Source organism: Kwoniella newhampshirensis, chromosome 7, assembly GCF_039105145.1.
Source record: "Kwoniella newhampshirensis strain CBS 13917 chromosome 7, whole genome shotgun sequence".
Classification (NCBI taxonomy): domain Eukaryota; kingdom Fungi; phylum Basidiomycota; class Tremellomycetes; order Tremellales; family Cryptococcaceae; genus Kwoniella; species Kwoniella newhampshirensis.
The window spans coordinates 396772-408856 of record NC_089961.1 but is presented as its reverse complement, the minus strand read 5'-3'; the positions used below and the strand labels follow the sequence as shown (position 1 = coordinate 408856).

The 12085-nt window shown below is 50.7% G+C and overlaps 4 protein-coding genes across 4 annotated transcripts; 2 read left to right on the top strand and 2 right to left on the bottom strand.

Annotated features, from left to right (window-relative positions):
- Positions 1-68: 68 nt before the first annotated feature.
- On the top strand, positions 69-1330 carry IAR55_003862 (uncharacterized protein; the record flags this gene model as incomplete). The annotated part of the gene is made up of 5 exons (XM_066946968.1): positions 69-137; positions 218-479; positions 568-664; positions 747-1140; positions 1223-1330. 5 exons carry the CDS (start codon positions 69-71, stop codon positions 1328-1330), a joined length of 930 nt encoding a protein of 309 aa, XP_066802347.1.
- Positions 1331-1580: 250 nt separating this feature from the next.
- Positions 1581-2675, bottom strand: IAR55_003861 (uncharacterized protein; the record flags this gene model as incomplete). Its single annotated transcript, XM_066946967.1, has 3 exons — positions 1581-2045; positions 2161-2261; positions 2336-2675. 3 exons carry the CDS (start codon positions 2673-2675, stop codon positions 1581-1583), a joined length of 906 nt encoding a protein of 301 aa, XP_066802346.1.
- Positions 2676-2950: 275 nt separating this feature from the next.
- On the top strand, positions 2951-9115 carry IAR55_003860 (uncharacterized protein; the record flags this gene model as incomplete). Its single annotated transcript, XM_066946966.1, has 12 exons — positions 2951-3020; positions 3101-3192; positions 3253-3312; positions 3375-3480; positions 3543-3706; positions 3759-3821; positions 3880-4893; positions 4946-5490; positions 5544-6670; positions 6729-8067; positions 8119-8327; positions 8421-9115. The coding sequence occupies 12 exons, from the start codon at positions 2951-2953 to the stop codon at positions 9113-9115; spliced, it is 5484 nt and encodes a 1827-aa protein (XP_066802345.1).
- A 261-nt stretch (positions 9116-9376) lies between these two features.
- Positions 9377-11934, bottom strand: IAR55_003859 (uncharacterized protein; the record flags this gene model as incomplete). Its single annotated transcript, XM_066946965.1, has 8 exons — positions 9377-9630; positions 9697-10027; positions 10094-10455; positions 10516-10735; positions 10789-11147; positions 11205-11306; positions 11379-11569; positions 11726-11934. 8 exons carry the CDS (start codon positions 11932-11934, stop codon positions 9377-9379), a joined length of 2028 nt encoding a protein of 675 aa, XP_066802344.1.
- Positions 11935-12085: the final 151 nt, after the last annotated feature.

The window sequence follows — 12085 nt, the reverse complement described above, 5'->3', positions numbered from 1 at the left end:
ATCGAGATCATAACTACCGAGATACACCGCAGCTCTCCCAACCGAAACCACAGCAAAAAGCAATCACCATGTCTGGTCAAGGTAAGAACATTGTAGTCTTTGGATCCACGGGTCAACAAGGCTCTGCACTGATCAATGTGAGTGGTGTATACCGTAGCAAAGGATAGCTGTCGTCGGAAGAGATTGATTTCGGTTACTCACCTGCCCCGTTTCTTAGGCACTATCGGAATACAACACAAACAACAACAATCAATCCACTGGTCCGAACCGTTTCACCGTCTATGCCTTGTCTCGATCACCTGCCGCACCGTCGTCGATCAGACTCGCTTCCCTCTCCGGGGTCAAGGTGATCGAGGTCGCCAAAGACTACATGGACGAGCCTCTCAAGGCCTTGGAAGCGACCGGTCTGGCCAAAGGTCAGATTGACGGAGTATTCGACGTCCAGGGTTATGTGAGCGAGGCGATCGAGTTGAAACAGGGTGAGTGGTCAGAAGACCTTATCCTATGATTGCGGAAGTGAACTGTGAAGTGGATTGTTTCGCTGATATACCTATATTCGCTCCACAGCCAAGGCCATCATCGATGCGGCCAAGGAATGGGAGGTCGAACATTTCGTTTATTCGTCAGCCGATTTTGGCGAACTGGACGATACCAAGATCCCACCGTGAGTGATGTCTGCCATACAATATCCTTCTTGCCAAATACAGCCCTCGACAAGCGATTGACAATGTTCTCACTCGTCACAGATTCGAGGCCAAACGTCAAGTGGAATCCTACCTCAGGTCATCCGGGGTACCATATACGATCCTCCGACCCGTCCAATTCCTCGACAATCTCCTTCCTTCCGCTCCGTTCCAGATGAAGGTCTCTCGAACCGTCCTGCTCCGTCTGACATTCTACAACCATCCGGAGAGGAAACATCAGTTGGTCAGTTGCAGGGATATCGGGAAGTTCGCAGCATTGGCGTTTTCAGATCCAGCCAAGTGGACGGGGAAAGAAGTCTCTCTCGCGGGGGATTCGTTGACTCGCGAAGAGGTGGAGAAGATCTATGAGGAGGTCACGGGGAAGGACGTCGAGTTGACTTGGTCCTTCTTGGCAAGATTCGTAAAGTTGATCAGTCCTTTGGGCCCGATGGCAAGAGTGAGCAAAGATTTTCATCCTCTCGATTATTATACAGACGGATGTCAACATGGATGGCTGACTTGTGAGGTGTCGGATGTAGTTCTTCGATGATCATGGATACAAGGTCGATATTCAGCAGGTCAGGAGAGATTTGCCCGACCTTGAAGACCTTCGAGCTTTCTTGCGACGATACAAGGCAACCTATTAGCGATAGTCCAGTAGGACGACCAAAATCACCAAAAAGTGAAGACTCCGTTCGAGATGAATGTTATTAGTAGTATTAGTAGTATCAACAGTAAATAAAATAGTAATAATAATTATAATCGTAAGAATAAGATCTGTGTGCAATCGTGATATGTATGGCATCTGTTCAAGATAAGACATAAGCTGTACTGGCGTATATGTCCACCACTTTGTGACTGAGGATCGATCGCAAAAACAGTACCTTGTACTCTGTTTCAAGTGGTCTTTTCTAGCCCTCGCCGTCTCAATCTGACCTGCTTTTGCCGCGCTGTCGTCTCTGACCCCTCCTTCTCGTTCACCGACAAAGACGCATCCTGCTCCGCTCCATCTATCACCTTCTCATCGTTATTCTCCCTCTCATCCACAGCTCCTGAACCCCTCATCATCTCCCTTCCTCGTTTCTCTCTCTCTTTCCTGCTCTCCTTCACTCTCCCCGTGAAGATCCAAACCAGTACCCCATCCGCGATCCCCACCACCACCCCAGTAAGAATAGCCAACAAGATCGCGGTCTCGCGAGTATAGCCAGCGCCGGAGACCGACGCCACGTAGACTGCGGCGGCGGAACCGAATATCGAGAAGAGGATGTTTACAGTGGTGGATAACGTGCGCAGGAGATTACGGTATTCGGTACCGAAAGAAGCGGGTTGAGCTGATAGATATGCAGGCAGAAAAGGGTTAGGCTAGGCAGAATAGGGTGGATGGACGGTCAGCCGTTACCTTGTTGGTCACTGCCGACGAGAGCTCTAGGCCTTATACGAGAGGCCAAATTAGACAAGCGCACATGCTTCAACTCACCTTTTCTGGATCTTCAGCAACTCGTATCCGTTCCAACTCGGCAGGAGGTATATACACTTCCGTTCCAGCTAACAGAGCGACAGCGACATATCGAGATGGATCTTGGGAATGATGTGAAGGCTGCTCAGCTCATCATGTCATCGTATGGAGAGCCGATTTCGTCGATACAACTCACTCAGATGTGTATTTTCCAGTGACGAAATGCCAGCATCGCTCGTAGCCCATCGAGACAGCGATTGAAGGAGGTCGTGATCGATTGTTAGTGGAGGAGCGTCGCTGCTCTCCACCATTTCAGTGGTACCATCGGATAGAGGTATCTCAATCATCTCGTCTCCGATCTCTTCGCTGCCTCCTTCGGCGCTCGAATCTATCTTCTCATCTCGTACAGGTGGTGAACGGCGAGAGATCGCTTCGCTCAATTCTGTCCTCAGGTCATCTGGAAGATCCACGTCGGTCGCCAGTAGATCTGCGATCGTTTCGATCAGGTGAGGCGGCAAGGTCAGTAACGTAGCCATGCTTGATCTCTTCTGTCAATTCTGGGATCATGCATGGAGTGACCTCGACTGTATGTATCGCTCATACATTCAGTTATCAGACCGAGGACAAAGTGGGAATTGAACTTTTGGAAACCTATCATTTACGTAATACATAGAAGAAGGGATGCGGTAAACAAGTCTGACGCGACTAGCTTTTCTTTTTTCTTTCTCTCTTCTCTCTCTTTCGTATCAATCGATCAATCTCTCAACAACAGCCAGATGGAATAGGTAAGGATCGATTGGCATATCACAACATGTCATTCATAGGTTCTGGTGAGCTGGAACACAAGATCACTCAGCTACAACGACAGTTGGATCATAAAGGTGAGAATTCGTCCCACATCGATACGCTCGAACAGTTTTGGTAGCGAGAAGCTCATATCATGATGGATTGCGGTGATCAGATCATGAGTTGAGTTCGATCAAGAATGAACAGAGGAAGAAGGCAGAAGATCTCGCAGAAGCAAAGAGAGCCAAAGAAGGAGCAGAGTACAAGGTGAGTCCGATCACACTTCCACAGGTTACTTCGTAGCTGATAGAGATATATCCTGCTTAGCTCCGAGATGAGGCAGATCGAGCACATCAGGCAGAGACGGCAGTAAGCAGCAAGACTACGGTGAGTCACTCTGTTCCCGCAGTAGGTATCGCCTCCGTTGACTCACCTATGTCTTCTTATAGGAGATATCGCAGCTCAAACTGAAGTTGTCCAACCTCGAAGCGAGTCTGACGTCGACAGCAGATAAGTTGAAGAAGGAGGAGAGAGAGAAGGAGAGGATATCAGATGGTGAGTATTTCGGATCATCCTACTCCTGGATTTGGCTGATTCGTCTCGCCGTGGAAATCTAGCTTTAGATGCAGCATTGTCGAGTGGCTCAGATGGTGCTGCAAAGCAAGTACGGGACTCACAAGCTAAGATAAAGCAATTGGAAGAATCTCTGAAAAGGGCAGAGGAGGATAAGGAGCGGGCTAGATCTCAAAGCTCATCAGGAGATGTCTGGGGCTCAGAAGAGGTGAGCAGCTCTACCTATGTGCGAGCCGCGTCTTGCTGACAAATTGAGTCAGCCATTGAGTAGGTCTGAAAGGAACAGACTGATGGCACTGCAGAACGAGAACGTCCAGTTGAAAGTAAGCCTTATCCCTTTCACATCGCCAAAGCCAGCTGACCTGACCTCGCCCATCTTAGGCCACTCTCCAAGCTTCGAAGGCTTCATCTTCAAGCTCGTCTGGTGCATTAGGTGCCTCTTCTGCTTCCCCCTCGCGATCCAAAGGCAAACGACGATCAATGTCTGTGTCCGCCGCCGAGGATGTTCGAGAGCTGGAAACTCAAGTGGACGCACTCAAAGAACAGCTCGTTAATGCAAAACGCGATTTCGACAAAGCTGTTAACGAGAAACTCGCAGTCGAGATGTCGACTAGGAAGAAGACTGAACGATTGGAGAATGAATTGGACGAGGTCAGAGGAGAACTGAACTACTATCGAAATGCCGATGACGGAACGGACTCCAAGGAGCTCGAGAGAGTGAAGAAAACAGCTCAAGCGGAAAAGGAGGAATTGAGCAGAAAGCTAAGAGAGAAGGAAGCCGAAGTAGAGAAGAAGGCTGAAGAGGTTGCCCGTCTGGAGAAGAAGTCTGAGATGCTTGACTCGTTCGAAGCGGAGCTCGAGAGAGAGCGACAAACTCGACAACTGCTCGAAGCAGAAGCTGCTTCCGCTATATCGATACCGCTAGCCGACGAGGACTCACTTGCCCAAATCCGCCAACTCGAGGCTGAACTCACCAAAGCCAGATCCGCATCGAACAGCTCCGTCACTACGTCCAAAGCAGGAGACTCAGAACTCCGACAAGTTCGCCGAGAGCTCCAGAAGGCTATCAGGGACAAAGAGTACCTTGACAGTCTTGTGAAAGAGAACGACGAGCTGCTGGCGGAGAAGGATGAGGAGATCACAAGATTGAAGACTGCTATCCCTATGCCTGGTTCGCCATCTCTCGGTCCCGCTATGACAGATGACTCCGTGGCTGCATTGCAGGAGGAGAGAAAGACTCTGCATGCTCGACTTGAGGAGGAGGGAGAGAAGCATCTTCTGGAAATCAGATCAATCGAGGAGCAACTGGAGGAGAAGACAAAGCAGCTCGATGACGCTAGATCTTCCGAGAGTGATCTCAGGCGTCAACAGCAGCGTCACCAAGACGACGTTGAGGTGAGTCATACTAGCGGAGCGCGTCAAGCGATTCGATGCTGACCTCTCGCAGGCTCTGACAAGTAAACGTGCCGCTCTCGATACGGACCTCAAGCGGGCTCTCGAAAACCTTGCTATCGAAGAAGGGGAAGTTGAGCAGCTAAACAGTGATCTCACCGCCGTGCGATCAGACTTAGTCGCTCAGCAAATAGCGGTCTCCATAGCACAGCAGGAAGTGGCCGCCGTCGCCGGAAAGCTCCAAGCTGCTGAAGCGTCTTTGATCGACAAAGAACAGATCCTTTTGGAGATCGTGAAGCAACGAGACGAGTTGATGTCGCAGCTGGCAACAAGATCACACCAGGACGACGAGTTCGACGCCCTAGCTGCATCTGTCGCCATACTGAACGGGAAACATGCTGCAGCATCCGAAGACCTCGCTCAGGTAATCGCAGCAAAAACCCAGATAGAATTGGCTGTGTCAGCGGCAGAGCACGAGAAGGTCGAAGCCTTGCAGCAGGTCCAAGCCTTGCAGGTGGCTGTCGCCGATGCTCGACTCCAGGTTGAAGACAGCCGATTTGAAGCCAATGCTGTGTCTGCGAAGGCGGCCGAGACTATTCAGTGAGCGCGCATCTCAATGAAGAACTAGTAGAACTAGAGCTCACGCCTCGCAGATTCCTGTCCGATCAAGTCAACGACTTGAATGCCGATCTCAGCTCCCTCCGAATCCAGCTTGATGACAAAACCGCCGAGCTCGTGGTCTCGGCATCGTCAGCCGACGAGGTTCAGTCACGTTTCGAAGAGGCTGTGAAAACGATCAACACCCTCCAAGGTCGAGTCGCCCAGCTGGAGGATCTACAAGCCGATCGATCTACTGAGTCTGAAGCACGAGAGCGAGATGAGCAGCTGTTCCAAATCCAGGAAGAGAAACGGAACTTGCAGGAGACTCTGTCTGCTGTACAAAAGGAGTACGAGGCAGAGCTGGCATCGATCACATTCAAGTCGGAACAGGATATTGCTGAAGCCCAGAAACGGGTGGCAATTCTTGAAAAACAAGTATCCGATCTGCAAGCATCTCTAGCTTCTGCTGCAAAGGATGTTCAGGTCTCAGAAAATCAACAAGAGGTCCGGAGACTAGAAGACAAGATCGGTCGACTCCGAGCTGAACGCGATGATCTACGACACAACGTTTCCTTTGTACAGAACGAACGACATTTTGCAATCCGCGCTGCCAACGAGGAACGGGAATCTGCCATCGAGGAAGTCAGAAAAGCACGAGATGAGCTCAAGCAAAGGAACTCGACATATGAGAATTTACAGATGCTCGTTGAGGAGCTCCGAAAGGACCTGGAAGAGCAGACTAGCCGCGTCGGCAAGACCGCAGCGGATGCTGACTCCGAAAAGCTAGACCTGGTTACCAAAGTTACCAATCTCGAATCGGAACTCGTGACGGCCAAGGACAATGTCGCTTCCCAACGATCTCACGTTGCGGAGTTGGAAGCGCAGCTCCGTGCTCGTGGTGACAACATGCAGCAATCTCAAGCTCAAATTGACAGCCTTCAGAAAGAAGTCTCCAATCTTGTTCACCACCTCGGTCAGACCGCTAAGCTCAGCGATCCTCCACTCGCCAGGATACCCTTGGAGGAAGATTCGGACCTGCCAACCGACCTCGCTCAGGCTATCACTCACGGTGAGCAGAAGAGACCGTCCCACACCAGGTCGAGATCGAGTGTCTCGTCCTCCATGCTGCAAAATCTCAACATGGAGAGGAATCTGCAAGCCAAGATTGAACGACGTGACGGTGAGTTGTGCGCCATCTATCGACAGGAAGAACCCGACTAATGGGTAATTCACCATAGCGAGGATTGCAACTTTGACCAATGACCTCAACAAAGCTAAGTCAAATCTAGCCCTCCTTCAAGAGGCGCAGGAGGAGACCTTGGCCGAGAACTCCGAACTCGAGGCGGAACGTGATCAACTCCAAGCCCAAATCGGTCTTACAAATCCTGGTGAAGCAATTGACGATGGAACAGTGCGAGGCCTAGTCATCGCACTTGCGTTGCATCATCGTGCAGCCAAGGACGCTGATACAAGATGGCGAATTGCCAGCGACGCGCTCCAAAAGTCAAGCAGCGCGGCCGAGAAGATGCGAGACTCTCTTGCGATGGCAGAAAAGCAAAGCCTGGCCGCTGGAGAACGTGCGGACGGCCTGGAAGCCGTGAAATTGCGTCTGGATCGAGAACTGGGACTAGTACAGACACAGGAGCAAGTCATACATCGCGAGCTCGACACAGCTCAATCAACGATAAACCAGCTTCAGGACCGAATATCGGCCGCTGAGGCTGCTGGCGCCGCAGCAGCCGAATACGCGGTGTCTGTATCTGTTTTCGAAGTACAAATTGCAGAGAGGGAGGAACGGATCAGGGAGCTCAAGATGGAGAACATCGATCTTGCCTCTAGATTGGAGTCGGTTCACAAAGAGTTGGCAGATACCAGAGCAAGCAAAGAGGAGGATATGATAGCATTGTTATCCAAAATCGCAGCATTGCAGCAAGAGGTGGCGGACGAGAGGATTAGGATCTCACTGGTGACGGGAGAGAAGCAGCAAGTTTTGGAGGAGATTGGAGCAGCTGAAAAGGCTTTGGAGGACGGGCTGGCAGAGGCCGATGTCTTTAGGCAGAAGATGAGGCAGCGACAAGCGGAGCTCGAAAGCAGTGTCACGGAACTACAACTCGACTTGGAAAAGAAATCCTCAGCTCTGATCGAAACGGCCAAAGAGTTGGAGACGCTGCAAGGAGAAGTAGCAGCTGGGAAGCGAAAGGCAGCAGATATTACAACCACTTCTCAAAATACGCAAAGCATCAACGAGCAGTTGCGTGCCGATATCTCAGTGCTTCAAGAGGCCATCAAGGCCGTCGAACATGAGCGAGAATCACTCAAAGAGCAAATGATCGAGCTTCGTGCAGCCGGAGATAAGGTGGGGGTGTTAACGGAAGAGGTCGAAGAAGCGAAACGCGAGAAGGAGAAGATGATTAAGGACCTTGAAGATGTCGCTTCTGCTCTTACGCAAGCTAAGCAAAACAGCGAAGAAAAGGAGACCGCACTCATCCAGCTCCAAGGAGAGGTGGAAAGCAAACGTGAGAGGGGCTTGAAAGCTGAGCAAACTTTGGCAGAGCAAGTGGACATGATCAACAAACTGTCAGTGTCACGCCTTCTCACATCACAAAATCCAGCTAACATACTGTACAGGACTGCCGACTTACACACATATAAGCAAAAGCTCGATGCGGCCTCAGAGAAAGCAGAGGTGGCCGTTCGAGAATCGAACGAGAGACAGTCTGAGCTCGACACGTTGCGTGCAGAGAACGAGAAAGTCAAGGTTGAGCTCTCTGCGACCAGCAAAGAGAAGGTGGGCATTGATCAGGCGGTAGTGGAGGAAATGAGGGAACGTATCGAAGGTGCGTCAATCCTGTAGCTCCACCACCTTCTCTTGTCCAAGCTATTCCCGGGCTCGGCAATCGTACTGATATCAACACCTCTTTCTCCCTCAGGGCTCGAAGCGTCGCTTACCCAGAAGAACAAGGAAGTTGACGAAGCCGACGACCAAACTCGAGAAGCCTTCAAGACCAATGCTAAACTGGAGAAGAAGATCGGAAAGTTGCAAAGGCAACTGGAGCAGGCCAAAGTGGATGCGAACACAGCTATAAACAAGGCCATGTCGAGTCAGCCCATCCCCGTCGCTCCTGCCGTTGCCCCCGCTCCGAGCTCTCTCATCAAGGCTGCACCTGCACCTGTGCCCACTCGAAGTGCTATGCCTCCTCCACCTATCGCTGCCCCAACATCTGTGACGAGGACTCCTCTTGCGAACGGCAACATATTCGGACCTGTGCCCTTGTCAGCTCACAAGAGACATCGCGAGGTCGACGAGACCGATTCACTCTCCAAGCCTGCCGAAGCTATAATGCAACCTCCGACCAACGCGGTATCACCCCGAAAAGTCTTGGGAAGCCGTACGAGTTTCACACCTCAACGAAGCGTGAACGCCTTTGCGCCCAAACCGATGACCACCAACCCCAATGTCGTATCATCAGTCGTCGGCACGAAGGAGAACCGTACCATGGGAGGAGGCGGAAAGTCGATCTTCGCGAAACCCATTGCGAACGATATTCCTCTGATTTCCAAACCTGCTTTCCCTTTACCTCCCACTCGGAATCCATTCGGTTCTACAACTACTCCTAGGCGTTGATTGAAACTACACATGTGTGCCTTGTGTCTTGATCGATAACCTCACACTATTTCTCTCTTGATTCAGCAAGCTCGTTACCATAGCATTACATATACCCTATTTTTGAAAGGACAATTGGTGACTTGAGCTTCCTGATTTGTACGACCACGTAAAGACCAGCGATGATGATGATGATGATAATGCATGAATGCGTTTGAAGTGAAATGAACTGTCTGACCAATACAACAATGTTTTCCGAACGATGGATTGTTCGCCGTCGACTCAGCGCTTTTTGTTACTGGACATCTGGACCGAACCCTTGTTACCAACGCTCAAGACCATATGCGCTTCTCCCGTCTTCTGCTGTCGTCTCGCAAACGCATCCGTCATTCCAGTCGGAGTATCCGTAGCGTTCATCGTGTACTGTTTTCGCTCCTCGGCGATCTTCTTTAGTCGTTTCTCAGTCTTCATTCGACCTGATGTCTTTCCGTGGAACTTGTGAGACAGACTCTTCCAAGCTTCTTTCGGTGTCATCTCTGTGAAGCAGAATGTCATGTCAATTAGGCTCGAGACCATTTTCCTGGAGGATGAAGAACACTTACGTCTTCCAAACTCGTCGTGATAGACGATATTCACATCCGGTTTGTAGTTTCTATACGCTTCCAAGGCATCTTTCGCTTCTTGTTGTTCTCGCATCCTGTTCTCCCATTCTCTCTGCGCTTGATCCTTATTTCCGCCTCGCGCCGCAATCCTCTCCATCTCGCGTTGAGCCATACGACGTCGATGATCTGCCAACCATAAATCCTTCTGCTTTTGTATTCGTTCACGTTCTTCTTCCTCTGCCGTCCGGGACTTGATAGCACCTTGGTGTCGAAGCAAGGACAATACACCAGCCATACCGTTTCCGACGACAGGTTCCGCCTCCGTCCCGACCTGATCCAATGAATCAATCGTTAGCACATGACAACGAAAGAGCGACATTATGAGACCGTTACTCACTTCCGCACTTTCCTTCTTGATCGTCTCCATCTCTTGCATCTGTGAGTCGATCTTGCCACGATATTCCGCAACCGACATACCCTCCCTAGCGGCTATCTCGGCAAGAGCTTCGTCCTCGTCTTCCGAGTCCATTTCCTCGTCCTCATCCAGCTCGCCATCCTCCGGTCTCTCAATCTTTACAACTACTGTTTCCTCCTGCCGCGTGGGCGGTGTCGCTGCTCGTTCTCGCTTCACAGGCGCTGCCAAAGATTCCAATGTGACATTTCGGACGAACTCGGAAGTCTCGTCAAACGTGATCCGACCGTCATCCTCATCATTGGCGTCTCGAGGTGCTGTCTCCTCTTCTTGCCGTTGCTGAGCGACTGTGAATACTGTGAGCTTTGTCCGGATATTTATACAGCGAATCGAAGCTTGAAGCTCACGTTGTGCAGCCAAATCCTCCGCTTTCACTTTCGGCTTCTTCTTCGCGTTCTCCCTTCTAGCTCGTGACAAAGCAGCCTGCAGATCATCGTCATCGACCAGGTTGTCGGGTCCGTCTCCCACTTGTCTCCGGGAAAACGTTGGCTTTCCGTCAATGTCCATCCCATTCGCGTCCTCCTCATCCGCTTCCGCTCGTCGTGCCGATCGTTTAGCCTTCTTTTTCTGCAATCGAAGTCAGTGTAAACCCAGACCGTACTGTAAATGAAGAGGCTCACCTTTGGCTTCTTGAAACCCGCTTCTCCCTCCTTCGCGTAATCTGACACCTCGAACTCTTTCGTATAATCCAAGTTCAGCTTGACCTTGGTCGCTGGCGCCCCGATCATCTCCGTATCGTCGTCCGTGATCTTCATTCTCTTCTCTACATATGCGCCTAATCGGAATCCTTCCGACTTCACCTTACCCGAAGAGAACTCGTCATCATATTTACTTAGAACCTCTGCCCGCTGGCCTATCCTATTTTCGTCGAATTCCTCGTCGTCATAACCGGTATACTGAGCGGCTGCTTTTCGTTTCCGTTCTTTAGCAGCTCTGACCGCAGCGTCGTCAACCAGATTGACATTTTGCAGCTCATCCTCTATGATTCGATTGATCAGCGTTCCGACGTCGACCAAAGGAAAGGCTTGCGACTTACCATCTCCCTCCAAAACTCGACTATCCTTCAGAGTCAAGATGACATCTTGACCTTCTTCGAATTCGTCGGCATCATGCGCAACCTTCAATCCGGTCAAGTCGGCTAAAGACGAATTTGAATCGCAGATCAGCCATCGCCACATAATGAGAAGATGAGAAGAGACCGAACACTCACTCTCATCATATACAGCCTTGTCTTGCTCCTCCATATCTCTCGCTCTCGCCTCTGCCATCTCTTTCGCCCTTTGCTTCTCTCTCTTCTTCTGCTTCTTGATCCAAGTCTTCGCATCGAGACCATCGTCTGCGTTGTTCTCTCCTAGCGTGGATCCTTTCAACTTCGCATTGAGAGCTGATCGGTTTCGAGCCCTGATGGTGATGAGGAAAGGGCTCTCAAGTCAATACTGCTCTTGTGCTGCGATAGAATGATGAACACAGTGCACTCATGAACTAGAAAAGAGAAAGAGCGGGCGTCGAAAATTCTCAGGTAGGGTTGTAAGGAAAGAAGAGAAGCCGTGTACTTACTTTTCTATCCTCTCCTTGATGTCCTTGTCCTCCTTGGCCTTCCTCATGTCCTCTCTTCGCTGAGCATAGTTCGCCTCGGCCTCTGCATCCTTATCGATCGGGACATCCTCGCCTTCGGCAGGAGCAGCTCCGATAGGTGTAAGACCCAATGATATCCGGACCTTGTTGGTCTCTTCGAGAGTGAGAGAGTCCTGGTTGATCGAAGTCATCGTGAAGAAGCGATGCAAAGAGACAGGTGATGGGACCAAACGATGAAAGCGAGGAGTGAGAGTGAGATGGAGATGCGACACTGTTGGTGAATGGGTGAATTCGAGGTTTTGATGGGTGGCGACGAGTGAGCAGTGAGCGGGATGACAAGTG